Source organism: Erpetoichthys calabaricus, chromosome 16, assembly GCF_900747795.2.
Source record: "Erpetoichthys calabaricus chromosome 16, fErpCal1.3, whole genome shotgun sequence".
NCBI classification, from domain to species: domain Eukaryota; kingdom Metazoa; phylum Chordata; class Cladistia; order Polypteriformes; family Polypteridae; genus Erpetoichthys; species Erpetoichthys calabaricus.
This window is the reverse complement of record NC_041409.2, coordinates 78,772,276-78,785,853: the sequence shown is the minus strand read 5'-3', so window position 1 is coordinate 78,785,853 and position 13,578 is coordinate 78,772,276. Positions and strand designations below refer to the sequence as shown.

The window sequence follows — 13,578 nt, the reverse complement described above, 5'->3', positions numbered from 1 at the left end:
TTCTTGGTTTGGCTAAATGTTGTGAAGGGGTTCTTCTTCACCAATTATGAAATCATCCAGCACAGTTGTCTTCTGTGTTTTTCCAGACCTTCTGGTGTTGCCGAGTTCACCAGTGTGTTCCTTCTTTTTAAGAATGTACCAAATGGTAGATATGACCATTCCTGGTGTTTCTGCCATCTCTCTAAAAGGTTTGTTTTGGTTTTTCAGCCTAATGATGGACTATTTTTACTTGCAAGGGCAGCTCATTGGACCTCATATTAAGAGTTCACAGTGACAGCTTCCAAATGCAAATTCCACACTTGGAATCAACTCCAGACCTTCTACCTGTTTAAAAGTTAATGAAATTATGAGGGGACTGCTCCCAACCAGATATGGAACAGCTTGTCAGTCAAATGTCAAAATACTTTAGAGCACATGGAAATGGGCGACTATGCAGAAAAATGTCTGTCATTCCTAACCAGCTCACACAATATTATTGGTAAACCTCTTGAATTAAAGTTGAAAGTCTACACTTCAATCACATAATGATTGGTCTATTCAAATCTATCATGGTGGCATACAGAGACAAAATTATGAAAACTGTGTAATGTCCAAACACTTATGGACCTGACTGTATATCTACTATGGTGAAAGAAAAAGTATAACTAACAAAGGACAGATTACCTTCGGTGCATATTATGGGCTTCTAGATGTATGCATTGTGTTAATAAGAACATAATTTGTTGCCATGAGGAAATTTTAGAATTTGAAAAGCTGCCAGTCCAGTTTACTCAACTTGTGTCACACTAAACATGAGAAAAGAAAGAAAAAGCAGAGAGTTGTTTGAAGAGGCAAGACAGATGGTAACAGCCAAGCCTAGAAAGGCAACACAAACACCTCTGAAGAGTTTGATGCTCCTGTGAGCACTGTTGCCAATATCATCAAGAAGTCTAAGGCCTAAAACAACAACAATTTATTTATTGTACAGCCTAAAATCACACAATAAATGTCTCAATGGGCTTTATTATGCCCTGTTTTTGATAGCCCCTCTAGCCTTGGCTCCTAAGAAGACAAGAAAACACTCTCCAAAAAAAAACCCTTGTAGGGAAAAAAATGGAAGAAATCCTGGGAAAGGCAATTCAGACAGAGACCCCCTTCCAGGTAGGTTGGTCGTGCAATGGGTGTCAAAAAATGGGGTAAACACAAAACAAGTAATTCTCCTCACAGAGCTAAACGGCCAATCTATCATTGCCACCTCAGGAATACAATGTAATAGTACAAGCTACAAAGCAAAATGCAAGAATAGATTACATCACATATGGGGATTCAGATTTGTTCAGAGTCCTGGAGAAAGAAGCCCCAGAAAGACCCCAATTCCAAGACAGAAACAAAAAAACACTCTGGGGGTTGTCACCATGCACGGGGACAAGTCCCTGTCCTTCTGATTAAAAGACTTTCAGACTGACAAAAGAAAATGACAGCTCTGTGTTCACAGCAAGAAAAAAAAGAAGCTTTCAAAGAAAAGAACACCATCCCTACCATGAAACATGGTTCAGGTTCACTGATGTTTTGGGGTTTGCTTTGCTACCTCTTTGAATCTGTGCAGGGCACAATAAAATCCAAAGATTATCAGGGCATTTGGAGTGAAATGTACAGTCCAGTGTCAGAAAGCTGTGTTTCAGTTGTAGGTTATGGGTTCTCCAAGCTGAAGAACGACTCGAAACATACCCCAAAAAGAACCCAAGAATGGAAGAGAAGAAAACATTTGAACATTTGACCATTCTGAAGTGGCCAGCTATGAATCTTGATATGAATTCTATTGAACAACTGTGGAAAAAGCTGAAAGTCACAGTGCAGAAACCCTACAAGAAGAAGGGTGGGCCAAATGACCAACTGAGATGTGGAGAAATCTCACTGAGAGCTACAGAAAGTGCCTGATAATAGTTATTGTCTGCAAAAGTTGCACTATGAAATATTAGGCTAAGGTTTTCAATGTTATTGTCTAAGTCATGTTCATTTCTTTAAAAATTTAAAATCAGTAACGGCGCAATGAACGATAACGTACAATAAATACACTTGACTTGAGCATTCCTAGTTTTCATCCTCTTTCTCTGTATGTTTAGCATTCGTTTGTTCAGAGGTTGATGCGCTTGCTGCTTCCTGAGCAGCTCTTCTTTTCTCCACCCTAGCAGTTCGCTTCTTCTCTTCTTTCATCGACATCATTTGAGTTAAAACTGATTAAGTCAGTGTTTGTGTTGCAATTGCTTATTACGTTTTCCTTAATTTTTCACTTAAGCTGGCACTTAAGTCTTCAATCTGCCTCAAGAATGATTTAAGATATGAAGAGGTAGGGGAAGTGACGGCGAAGGTGGTAGGGAATGAGAACGGCACCTGTACGCATGCTCTGCTTGGCCGTCCTGCCACGCACTGCCGAGAGTTGATTCCACAATACAATAAAATAAAAACAAAGAGTAATAAAAATCATCACCCTGCAAACGGATAGTAGACGTCATGTAGCATATGTGTACCAAATTTCAGGTCAATAGGTCAAACGCTTTGAGAGCTACAGGTGATTTAAAATCCTGGACAGACAAATGGACAGCCATAGGGTAGCATATTATATAAGAAGATAATAGTTTAGATATGAATCAAAAGAAAAGGTTCTGTTCTATTAAATGTAATATAAAGGACGGTAGATACCAAACACTTTTGTCCATTTCATCTTAGAACAAAACTGTGAAAGGGTCAAAATATTTTCAGCCCCATCTGTATTTAAATAAAATATCTGGGCATACCCTTGTGTTTCATATTGAAGCAGTCTCAGTTTTAGGGCCTGAAACATTTTCCATTAAAATCAGAGAGCTTTTAACAACAAATTCCCAAATGTACTCTCAAGCTATTTTCAAAACTGAAAAAAATGAACACTACATACTCTTCATGCCAGGTCCAAGTATCTAAATCTATGCAATGCAGATCATTCATTCTGGTATCCTGAAAAAGAGAACAAAAAATCACTGTCTCAAAGTTACCAAAAGATGTTAGGATTGTTCAAAATTCCTTCCTCAGTGCTTACCACAACTCTTCCTCCAAAGACATAACCCTTATTGGCGACTGCGGTACAGGCATGAGCTGCCCTGGGTAGTGGTGGAGTGCCCTAGAAAATACAACATTAACTAAACAAGTTCACTTATGAGGACTACAACACCCTCTCTGCAATACGAGGCTGCTACTTCTTTAGCATGTTGTCATTCTTCCAGCATGCAAAATTGTGATTGTTCAGTGAACAGGAAACTCTGCATAACTTACTTTAACTAGTGGCTGAATCCATGAATCTCCACAGGTGTCAAAAACGTGGACCTCGTTGTTCCAGCCCCAGAACATTTCCCCCACCTGAAACAGAACCCAAACAAAAATTCTTCTAAAGATAAGGTATGGTAGAGCACTTATCATGACAATTCCTTCTGTTCTGCATTGACACTGGATTGTTTTCAGTTTTGCACAAGGATAATCAGAAAATAAAGTCGAGTTATTCCTTAATTAAATTAGAAAATTCACAACATGTTTTTGGATTATTTCTCAACATGCTTCTTAATACAATACTCAAGCTAAATGTCAGCAAAGGTAACAATCAATTAAACATAAGGGAAATTTTGGAATGACCTGACTGGTGATCTTCAACCATATTTGGCCACGTTCACAGTTCTACAGGCCTCGTTGCTCAATTCTGATTTTATTTGCTCAGATCAGAATTGCCTATCTTGACAGTTCACATTCATAAGTACAAGTAACCTGTATCTATCAAACTGTGATGTGAACACAACTGTCCTCCGAAATGGCAGACATGCACAAATTGATATATTTGTGCACGAGTCATCTGCATCACCAACCACAAAAAAATGTCATTTTGTTCCATTTACCTCGGAAGTCAGATATTAGAGCTGAGAAAGACATCACACATGAGTTGATCGCATTCTAGCAAAACATTCGGCAAAACAATATGGATGCATCCAGGAAAACCTTCATTGTGCTTGCTCCATAAATAAATAGCAGTTGATAACAATGATATGTTGCACACCCAAGCATTGCAGGAACATGTCCACAGACAGAAGTTGGACAGTACTGTGTGTACGAGGGAGACACAATAATGGGACACAAAGAGACAGAAGTGCTAATCTACTGTCTCTATATATAAAATCCTAAGCCTAAAAGTGCAACAATTTTTTGTGATGTTTTTAATGTCACGTTTTCTATCACGCTTTAAATCAGGCTTATTTTAAAAGCTAAATATATATGTTTGGTATCGTTCTTTTCAGAATTTATCGAACTTTAATGTGATGTTGTTAGATTTTCAGATTCTTATTCCGTTTTTAAATTATAAACTACAAAATATCAAGAACTCAACATCCCGCGAGATGAGACTTTGTGCCAAAAGATTTAACCACGCCCAGGGCTGGAAATAAAAGACAAAGAGTAGGACAGCTGCTGTACAGGCTTTTAAATGTTCGAAGCGCAGAGCGAGATGCAGATCATGTGGCACGGCAGCAGCAATCCAGCAGCTGATCGAGTGAAGAGGAGGTTAAAAAAAACTATTTGTTTCCCATTGTATCACCATTTAAGAGGGAGTTTCAGAGGAGCAACCGCGTCTCCTTGGGGTGCGTTCAGCCCAACTCTTCACAACTCAAGTGGCAGAGATGTGAAGTGGCTGACACGTAACACAGGCCATGGGGGTTGGAAAGTGAAGCAAACGGGGGGAACCATCTAGTAAACAGTACTAGGGGGCTCCACCCCCTGCTTGCTTCGCTCGCCAACCCCTGGTGTTGGGGAACCCGAAATACATTGATGTATGTATGAGATATATTGGAGTGTAAAGGTGTAGATGACGAACAAAGGAAGTAAAGAACCCATAGCATGGCACATTAGAAAGATTTATTGGAATATTTCTTTATACACAACATTTGTAGTAAAGATGGTGTGTTGTCCTTGAATGAGTTTTCCTTGGTATGGAGTATATATAACTTTAACTGTAATGTCAGATGAACGCCGAACTCTTGAGAAGGCTACATAAAGTTGTCCATGTCCAAATACAGGCTCAGAGAGGTATATGCCAACTCTGTCCATGGTTTGTCCTTGGGATTTGTTGATTATGGGTGATTGTTTATGACTTCAGCGACGTTTCTCATTATCAGCTCTGTGCATTGCTTGTTTTCAGGAAGGTTAATTCGTTGATAGATTGCGTCATCTGGATCTAACACGTAGATCTGTGCATATTTGCGTTCGTGATTTGGCTCAGGGTGCACTGTTCCAATACGATGTAACATTTGTCCACATACGCGAAAGCAGTATGGGCCATTGCCAGCTGGTGGCCTGATATTTACCCCGGTAGATGCAAAAGCAAATGAACTATTGTAGGATCTAATGCAGTCCATAAAGTTCTTACTTTCGGGTACATTGTTAGTTAGAAGCTTCCGTAGATATTCAGGATATTCATCTAAAGGAGCCAGTCTAATCTGACCCTTTTGACAACAATGTGTAAACTCATTAGTTGTATTGCCAGTTGTTTCTTCAGGGAAGTTAAGTGAATGACAATGACAGCAAATGATATTCATTAATCCTAATGAATGTTCATTAATAGTGGACTCATTACAGAATGCGTTGTCAGCTAATTGGCGGAATTGTTTAGCGGCTGTTTGTCGTTCCTTTCTTTGCCGTTTATCTATTGCCTCTGCTGTTTGAGAGGCGCGTTGTGGGCGCCTGCTTTCATTAATTGTATTCAGGTGGGCTCGTTTCTGTATGTCCGTTAGTTGAGATGTTTCGTTTTGGAGCCGTGACTCCTTTGGTTGTGTTGTTTGAGAAGCGCGTTGTAGGCGCCTGCGTTCATTGTTTTTATCCAGGCGGGCTCGTATTTGTAGCCCCGTCAGTCGAGCTCTTTCTTTTTGGAGCCGTGCCTGCTTTGCTTGCGGCATTTCAGACGCGCGTTGTAGGCGCCTGCGTTCATTGATTTTATCCAGGCGGGCTCATTTCTGTATCTCCATCAGTTGTGGTCTTTCGTTTTGAACCCGTGCCTGCTTTGCTTCCGCAGTTTCAGATGCGCGTTGTAGGCGTCTATGTTCATTGTATTTGTCCATGCGGGCTCATTTTTGTAGCTCCGTTAGTCGAGCTGTTTGGTTTTGGAGCCGAGACAGTTTTGCTTCCGCGGTTTCAGACGCGCGTTGTAGGCGCCTACGTTTATTTTTTTTATCCATGCGGGCTTGTTTTTGTAGCTCCGTTAGTTGAGCTGGATCGTTTTGGAGCCGTGACCGTGACTCCATTAGTTATCCGTTGTCTACCGTTAGTAATATGGATAATTGCACTTACTGTTAATACAGAGCGTTTTCTGTGGTTGTACTGTTAATAATGCATCACTGTAATGTGATTCACATATGCTATATGGTTTGGACGTGTGAGGATGCCGTACGTTTAACACGGAGAGTTCGTTTATTCTTATTACCCGGACCATGCTGTGTAGTGTGGACCTGCGCCTTCCGTACTATCTTTGTGGACCTTTGCGGACTCCGTAGTGTCTTCCGTTTGACTCTGGGGTGCAGTGCAGAATCCTCTTTTCCGTGTGGCTGTGTTGTTAGTCGTTAGCTATGGGCGCGTTATTGCTTCATGTCTTATTTACGTTAGTTGAGCTCTTTCGTTTTTGAGCCGTGACTCCTTCGTTCGCGGTGGATCAGACTTCGCTTGCGGTTTATGAGACGCGCACTGTAGGCGCCTGCGCACTATGTCTCCTGGGTCCATCGCTGTGTACCTGCGTCCGTGCCTTCCGGTTTACCATTCTCGGTTAGTAATATGGATAATAGTACAGCTTTCACTAAAGTTTGCAGTTTATGTTGCCATTTGGAATTGATGTCATAATCTGAAGTCAGACAAACTTGGACTTGACAGACCAGCCCTGAGTTGGAATTCCAACTTTAAGGGGCATTCCAGTCGAGAATTCTGACAGAAATTTGGAAATTTCAACATCCCACTTCAAAAGGAACGCAGCATTAAAACAGACAAAATAGACACACTAGTAGCTAGCGTATACATCTCATTTTTTTCTAGTGGATGGCGAATAGTTTGTCAGCTGTACATTATCAGGTCAAGAAGGCATAAGAAAGCCAAATGAATAGGTTTTGATGCTTTTGCAACTATTGCTGGTACTGCTGCACCAAGAGGTGTGTGGGTATGAGAAAGGAGCTATCGATGGTGGGACCGTGACTACTGTCACAGCTGTAGCTCTCCTCCAGTGTTGTTTTGCTTCAGTGCCAACGCTGGCTGATGACTAGAGTGCTCAGCCCATGCATGTAGGCAAAAAGATACATGAATTTGTAACTGATGTTCTCATTAATGTTGCATGGCCACAAATGAGATACCTATCTGATCTAGGACCACATACAAAAGTGACTCAAATCTGATTTGAAAAGTTAGGATTTCTGTGTCCACACAGCCCTGAAAACATCAGATTTGGGTCACATTAAGGCATAAAATCGATTAGAGCCTGGTAATTTGAACATAGTGTCAGTAGTCCATCCATCCATCCATTGTCTCCCGCTTATCCGAGGTCGGGTCGCGGGGGGCAGCAGCTTGAGCAGAGATGCCCAGACTTCCCTCTCCCCCGGCCACTTCTTCTAGCTCTTCCGGGAGAATCCCAAGGCGTTCCCAGGCCAGTCGAGAGACATAGTCCCTCCAGCGTGTCCTGGGTCTTCCCCGGGGCCTCCTCCCGGTTGGACGTGCCTGGAACACCTCACCAGGGAGGCGTCTAGGAGGCATCCTGATCAGATGCCCGAGCCACCTCATCTGACTCCTCTCGATGTGGAGGAGCAGCGGCTGTACTCTGAGCCCCTCCCGGATGACTGAGCTTCTCACCCTATCTTTAAGGGAAAGCCCAGACACCCTGCGGAGGAAACTCATTTCAGCCGCTTGTATTCGCGATCTCGTTCTTTCGGTCACTACCCATAGCTCATGACCATAGGTGAGGGTAGGAACATAGATCGACTGGTAAATTGAGAGCTTCGCCTTGCGGCTCAGCTCCTTTTTCACCACGACAGACCGATGCAACGCCCGCATTACTGCGGATGCCGCACCGATCCGCCTGTCGATCTCACGCTCCATTCTTCCCTCACTCGTGAACAAGACCCCGAGATACTTGAACTCCTCCACTTGGGGCAGGATCTCGCTACCAACCCTGAGAGGGCACTCCACCCTTTTCCGGTTGAGGACCATGGTCTCGGATTTGGAGGTGCTGATTCTCATCCCAGCCGCTTCACACTCGGCTGCGAACCGATCCAGAGAGAGCTGAAGATCACGGCCTGATGAAGCAAACAGGACAACATCATCTGCAAAAAGCAGTGACCCAATCCTGAGCCCACCAAACCGGACCCCCTCAACACCCTGGCTGCGCCTAGAAATTCTGTCCATAAAAGTTATGAACAGAATCGGTGACAAAGGGCAGCCCTGGCGGAGTCCAACTCTCACTGGAAACGGGTTCGACTTACTGCCGGCAATGCGGACCAAGCTCTGGCACTGATCGTACAGGGACTGAACAGCCCTTATCAGGGGGGCCGGTACCCCATACTCTCGGAGTACCCCCCACAGGATTCCCCGAGGGACACGGTCGAATGCCTTTTCTAAGTCCACAAAACACATGTAGACTGGTTGGGCAAACTCCCATGTACCCTCCAGGACCCTGCTAAGGGTATAGAGCTGGTCCACTGTTCCGCGACCAGGACGAAAACCACACTGTTCCTCCTGAATCCGAGGCTCGACTATCCGACGGACCCTCCTCTCCAGGACCCCTGAATAGACTTTTCCAGGGAGGCTGAGGAGTGTGATCCCTCTGTAGTTGGAACACACCCTCCGATCCCCCTTCTTAAAGAGGGGGACCACCATCCCGGTCTGCCAATCCAGAGGCACTGTCCCTGATGTCCATGCGATGTTGCAGAGGCGTGTCAGCCAAGACAGTCCTACAACATCCAGAGCCTTGAGGAACTCCGGGCGTATCTCATCCACCCCCGGGGCCCTGCCACCAAGGAGTTTTTTGACCACCTCGGTGACCTCAGTCCCAGAGATGGGGGAGCCCACCTCTGAGTCCCCAGGCTCTGCTTCCTCATAGGAAGGCATGTTAATGGGATTGAGGAGGTCTTCGAAGTATTCCCCCCACCGACCCACAACGTCCCAAGTCGAGGTCAGCAGCGCACCATCCCCCACCATATACAGTGTTGACACTGCACTGCTTCCCCTTCCTGAGACGCCGGATGGTGGACCAGAATCTCCTCGAAGCCCGTCCGAAAGTCATTCTCCATGGCCACCCCAAACTCCTCCCACGCCCGAGTTTTTGCCTCAGCAACCACCAAAGCCGCATTCCGCTTGGCCTGCCGGTACCTATCAGCTGCCTCCGGGGTCCCACAGGACAAAAGAGTCCTGTAGGACTCCTTCTTCAGCTTGACGGCATCCTTCACCGCCGGTGTCCACCAGCGGGTTCGGGGATTGCCGCCACGACAGGCACCGACCACCTTACGGCCACAGCTCCGGTCAGCTGCCTCAACAATAGAGGCACGGAACATGGCCCATTCGGACTCAATGTCCCCCACCTCCCTCGGGATGTGGTCGAAGTTCTGCCGGAGGTGGGAGTTGAAGCTACTTCTGACAGGGGGCTCTGCCAGACGTTCCCAGCAGACCCTCACAACACGTTTGGGCCTACCACGCCTGACCGGCATCCTCCCCCACCATCGAAGCCAACTCACCACCAGGTGGTGATCAGTTGACAGCTCCGCCCCGCTCTTCACCCGAGTGTCCAAGACATGTGGCCGCAAGTCCGACGACACGACCACAAAGTCGATCATCGAACTGAGGCCTAGGGTGTCCTGATGCCAAGTGCACATATGAACACCCCTATGCTTGAACATGGTGTTCGTTATGGACAATCCGTGACGAGCACAGAAGTCCAATAACAAAACACCGCTCGGGTTCAGATCAGGGGGGCCATTCCTCCCAATCACGCCCTTCCAGGTCTCACTGTCATTGCCCACGTGAGCATTGAAGTCTCCCAGCAGAACGAGGGAGTCCCCCAGAAGGTATGCCCTCTAGCACCCCCTCCAGGGACTCCAAAAAGGGTGGGTACTCCGAACTGCTGTTCGGTGCATACGCACAAACAACAGTTAGGACCCGTCCCCCCACCCGAAGGCGAAGGGAGGCTACCCTCTCGTCCACCGGGGTAAACCCCAATGTACAGGCTCCAAGTTGGGGGGCAATAAGTATACCCACACCTGCTCGGCGCCTCTCACCGGGGGCAACTCCAGAGTGGTAGAGAGTCCAGCCCCTCTCAAGGAGATTGGTTCCAGAGTCCAAGCTGTGCGTCGAGGTGAGCCCGACTATATCTAGCCGGAACCTCTCAACTTCGCGCACTAGCTCAGGCTCCTTCCCCTTCAGAGAGGTGACATTCCACGTCCCAAGAGCCAGTTTCTGTAGCCGAGGATCGGACCGCCAAGGTCCCCGCCTTCGGCCACCACCCAACTCACACTGCACCCGACCTCCTTGGCCCCTCCCATAGGTGGTGAGCCCATGGGAAGGGGGACCCACGTTGCCTCTTCGGGCTGTGCCCGGCCGAGCCCCATGGGTGCAGGCCCGGCCACCAGGCGCTCGCCATCGAGCCCCACCTCCAGGCCTGGCTCCAGAGTGGGGCCCCGGTGACCCGCGTCCGGGCAAGGGAAAACGCCGTCCAAAATGGTTTTTCTTCATAGGAGGTTTGTTTAACCGCTCTTTGTCTCATCCCTCACCTAGGACCAGTTTGCCTTGGGTGGCCCTACCAGGGGCATAAAGCCCCGGACAACAGAGCTCCTAGGATCATTGGGACACGCAAACCCCTCCACCACGATAAGGTGACGGTTAAAGGAGGGGTAGTGTCAGTAGTGCTATTTATAAATCTTGCATTTAAAAGTAAGATTTATAAATGTTTTGTTTAGTACCTAATATTCTTTAGTCACTGACAACAACTGTATCATTAAATGTATGTGGCATTTTTCAATTGTGAAAAGTCCTGAAAAGGATTTAACAGGTATAGTCAACTGATTTGTAAAACTGATGCACAGTTTAATGGCTTGCTGCATATCACAGTAACTCAGTCTTTGGCCATACAGTATGGTGGGATACAATCCAGTTCTTTAGCCACTAAACCATACCTACTGTTGAACCAAGGGGTTATGATTTACAGATATTACTGTACATTGAGGTCCAATACTTGCCACTAACTGTCTGATTCCAGACTTAATAAAATATCTTGTAGCGCTTCTTAATATACAATACGTGTGCTGCATCACTGAAGTGCTTTAAATGTTATTGGTAACCTGGACTGAGTTAAACTTTAATGAGCTGCCAATGACAACATTACAGACAGCAACCACTTAAAAGAGGTTGTAATGCAGGGCCACTTCTATATCAAGGCCTGCGTCTGTCACAATTATCGATGTCCATCTTGATAAACTACTGGGCCTTAAAAAGTAAATGGCAGTATGATCAATAAACGGTTACCAGAGCTGATTTTTTTTGTGCATCTCTTTTTTGTAAAGTGGCTTAAGAAATATTACTGCATTAAACTTTACGTATTTTATTTACCCAAGAGGCTTCATCTACATTGAAGTTCATAGCATCATTCAGCTCACTGAGCATTTTGCTGCCATAGCCTCCAAAAAATATAATCCTGCAAAACACAAAGAGAGAGTAGAAAGCAGTTTTACAAACTATAGGCAAGTCATGTTTTCAAAAATGTTAGTTTCAAAGAGTTGACTTTAAAAAAAAGCAATCCTGTCCAACAATACCATATAAATTTGGTGGCTTTTAGGCTATGTCCACACTGCTACATTTTCAAATGCAGATATTAGTCTCCACTTTCGCCTTTTGTCCACACTATCCTGCTGTTTTTAAACCCTGAAAACTGAGACATTTGAAAATGTGCTCCAGAACTGTTTACTTCTGAAAACGTCGTCTCAGCATTGCGATGTGCATGGGTGAAAACATGAACTTTCAAAATCGCAGACTTTAATTGCGTTCTGATGTGTTCATGCTTATTATAGAGGTTCCCTGACTGATCCTGACTGGAGCCGTATCTCAACATAGCGGACACAGAAGAGCAGCTTTTCATGATACTTCTTGGGTTCCTCTCCTGTATGCATCTAAATTGCACTTTGAACAGTTTGAATTCTACACACATGTGCAAAAGGCAAATAATTTACTGGTCACTACAGCTTTGTGATACATCCCGTGGCCAGCTGAGTTTTTCTCATTTGAAGGATTTTTCTGCCAATGTGGACATACCCAATGTAGGCAAACTGGCTACATCATATGTGTTTTTGGCCACTTTACGGTGGAATCACACTGGCAATTCATTCCATTCCCGACCACGTTTATCCACATGTAACCCTGTAAAGTCTAGTTCATCTGTGCCGGGCCAACCGTACCGTTCCCTGGCCCGCTTAAAAGAGTTGGCCCGAGCATTTTTCAGTAGCAGTATGATCGCTAAACGTGCCCAAGCACAGAAAACATGCATGACGTCAATGATGCAACAAGTCAGATCGTGCAATTCTCATTTTATTCAATACCTTTTGAGTTAAAAACAGGTTGTTATTCTCACCTTACATATGAATGTGAATTGTAGTTGGCAAGAAACGCTGCAAATTCCTCCCTTAACATCATTTACCACCATACAAATCTTCTCAGACGTGCAGCACAATTAACAGCAAAACGCTGCACTGCACACTCAATAAATCTGTAAGAGGGCATAGCGTTATCCTGCCAAACACGACTCCAAAACAACCACAAAATAAGTAAAATCATTCTGACATGCATGCTGTCACGCCATGTTCGGATCTTCTTTTGGCTTTACACGAATTTGCGTGGTTATGATGAAAGTGTGCTCGGGCCCAGAATGTTAAGCACATTGTGAGTGCAGGCCAGCGGGGGAGTAGGGAGAGGGGACAGTCACTCTTGGGCACAGTATGGAACAAATGTGCCTAGTAGGAGTGGACGGAGACATTTTTGTAAAGAAACACTAGTGTAAAAATAAATATATATATAAATCAAAACGCAGAGTGAACATAACCCTAGTCTTAAACCAATGTAATAATCATTGCCTAATTCCTTTGTTAATGTGAATGCTTTATTTAATCAGAGTTCTCAATTAAAACCTAAATGCAGCAATTTAAAACTAAAATAGGCAATTAAGGGCTCTGAATCGTAACAAACGAGTTAACTAAAACCAAGCCCAAAAAAAAACACTTCAGTAGTAAATAAATAATAAAAAATTTGGTTAAAAGTTAAAACTTGCAACCACTGTAGACCTCCAGGACTAGAGCTGAGTATCCCCAAACATCAGGGACACATGCAGTTGACTGCTGAGTGACCTTATGACCAGAGGAAATGGATAAAAAATGTCTCTGAATGCAATGCTCTGTTAATGGTCTCCTATCAATTTGTGAGAACAAAGAAGGAAGAAAAGTGACTGTTCTAAGGCAGGATGATCAGTTTATGCAGGTGTCTGACATTGCCAGAGCTGGTGTTACACCCTCAGCAGACCATGGCATA

At 44.8% G+C, this 13,578-nt stretch overlaps 2 protein-coding genes across 3 annotated transcripts in view; one reads left to right on the top strand and one right to left on the bottom strand.

Moving 5' to 3' along the window:
• Window positions 1-13,578, top strand: part of lrr1 (leucine rich repeat protein 1) — a 147,318-nt gene that overhangs the window by 77,283 nt on the left and 56,457 nt on the right. The window lies entirely within an intron of this gene.
• The window catches only part of LOC114666447 (kelch domain-containing protein 1), a 43,127-nt gene that overhangs the window by 13,944 nt on the left and 15,605 nt on the right, over window positions 1-13,578 (bottom strand). For both annotated transcript variants that reach the window (XM_028821310.2, XM_051919938.1), the window contains exons 5-8: window positions 11,614-11,698; window positions 3,286-3,369; window positions 3,053-3,133; window positions 2,912-2,970 (exon numbers count right to left, since the gene is read on the bottom strand). In XM_028821310.2, the coding sequence (XP_028677143.2) occupies window positions 2,912-2,970; window positions 3,053-3,133; window positions 3,286-3,369; window positions 11,614-11,698 (309 nt within the window). The remainder of the gene's footprint in view (window positions 1-2,911; window positions 2,971-3,052; window positions 3,134-3,285; window positions 3,370-11,613; window positions 11,699-13,578) is intronic.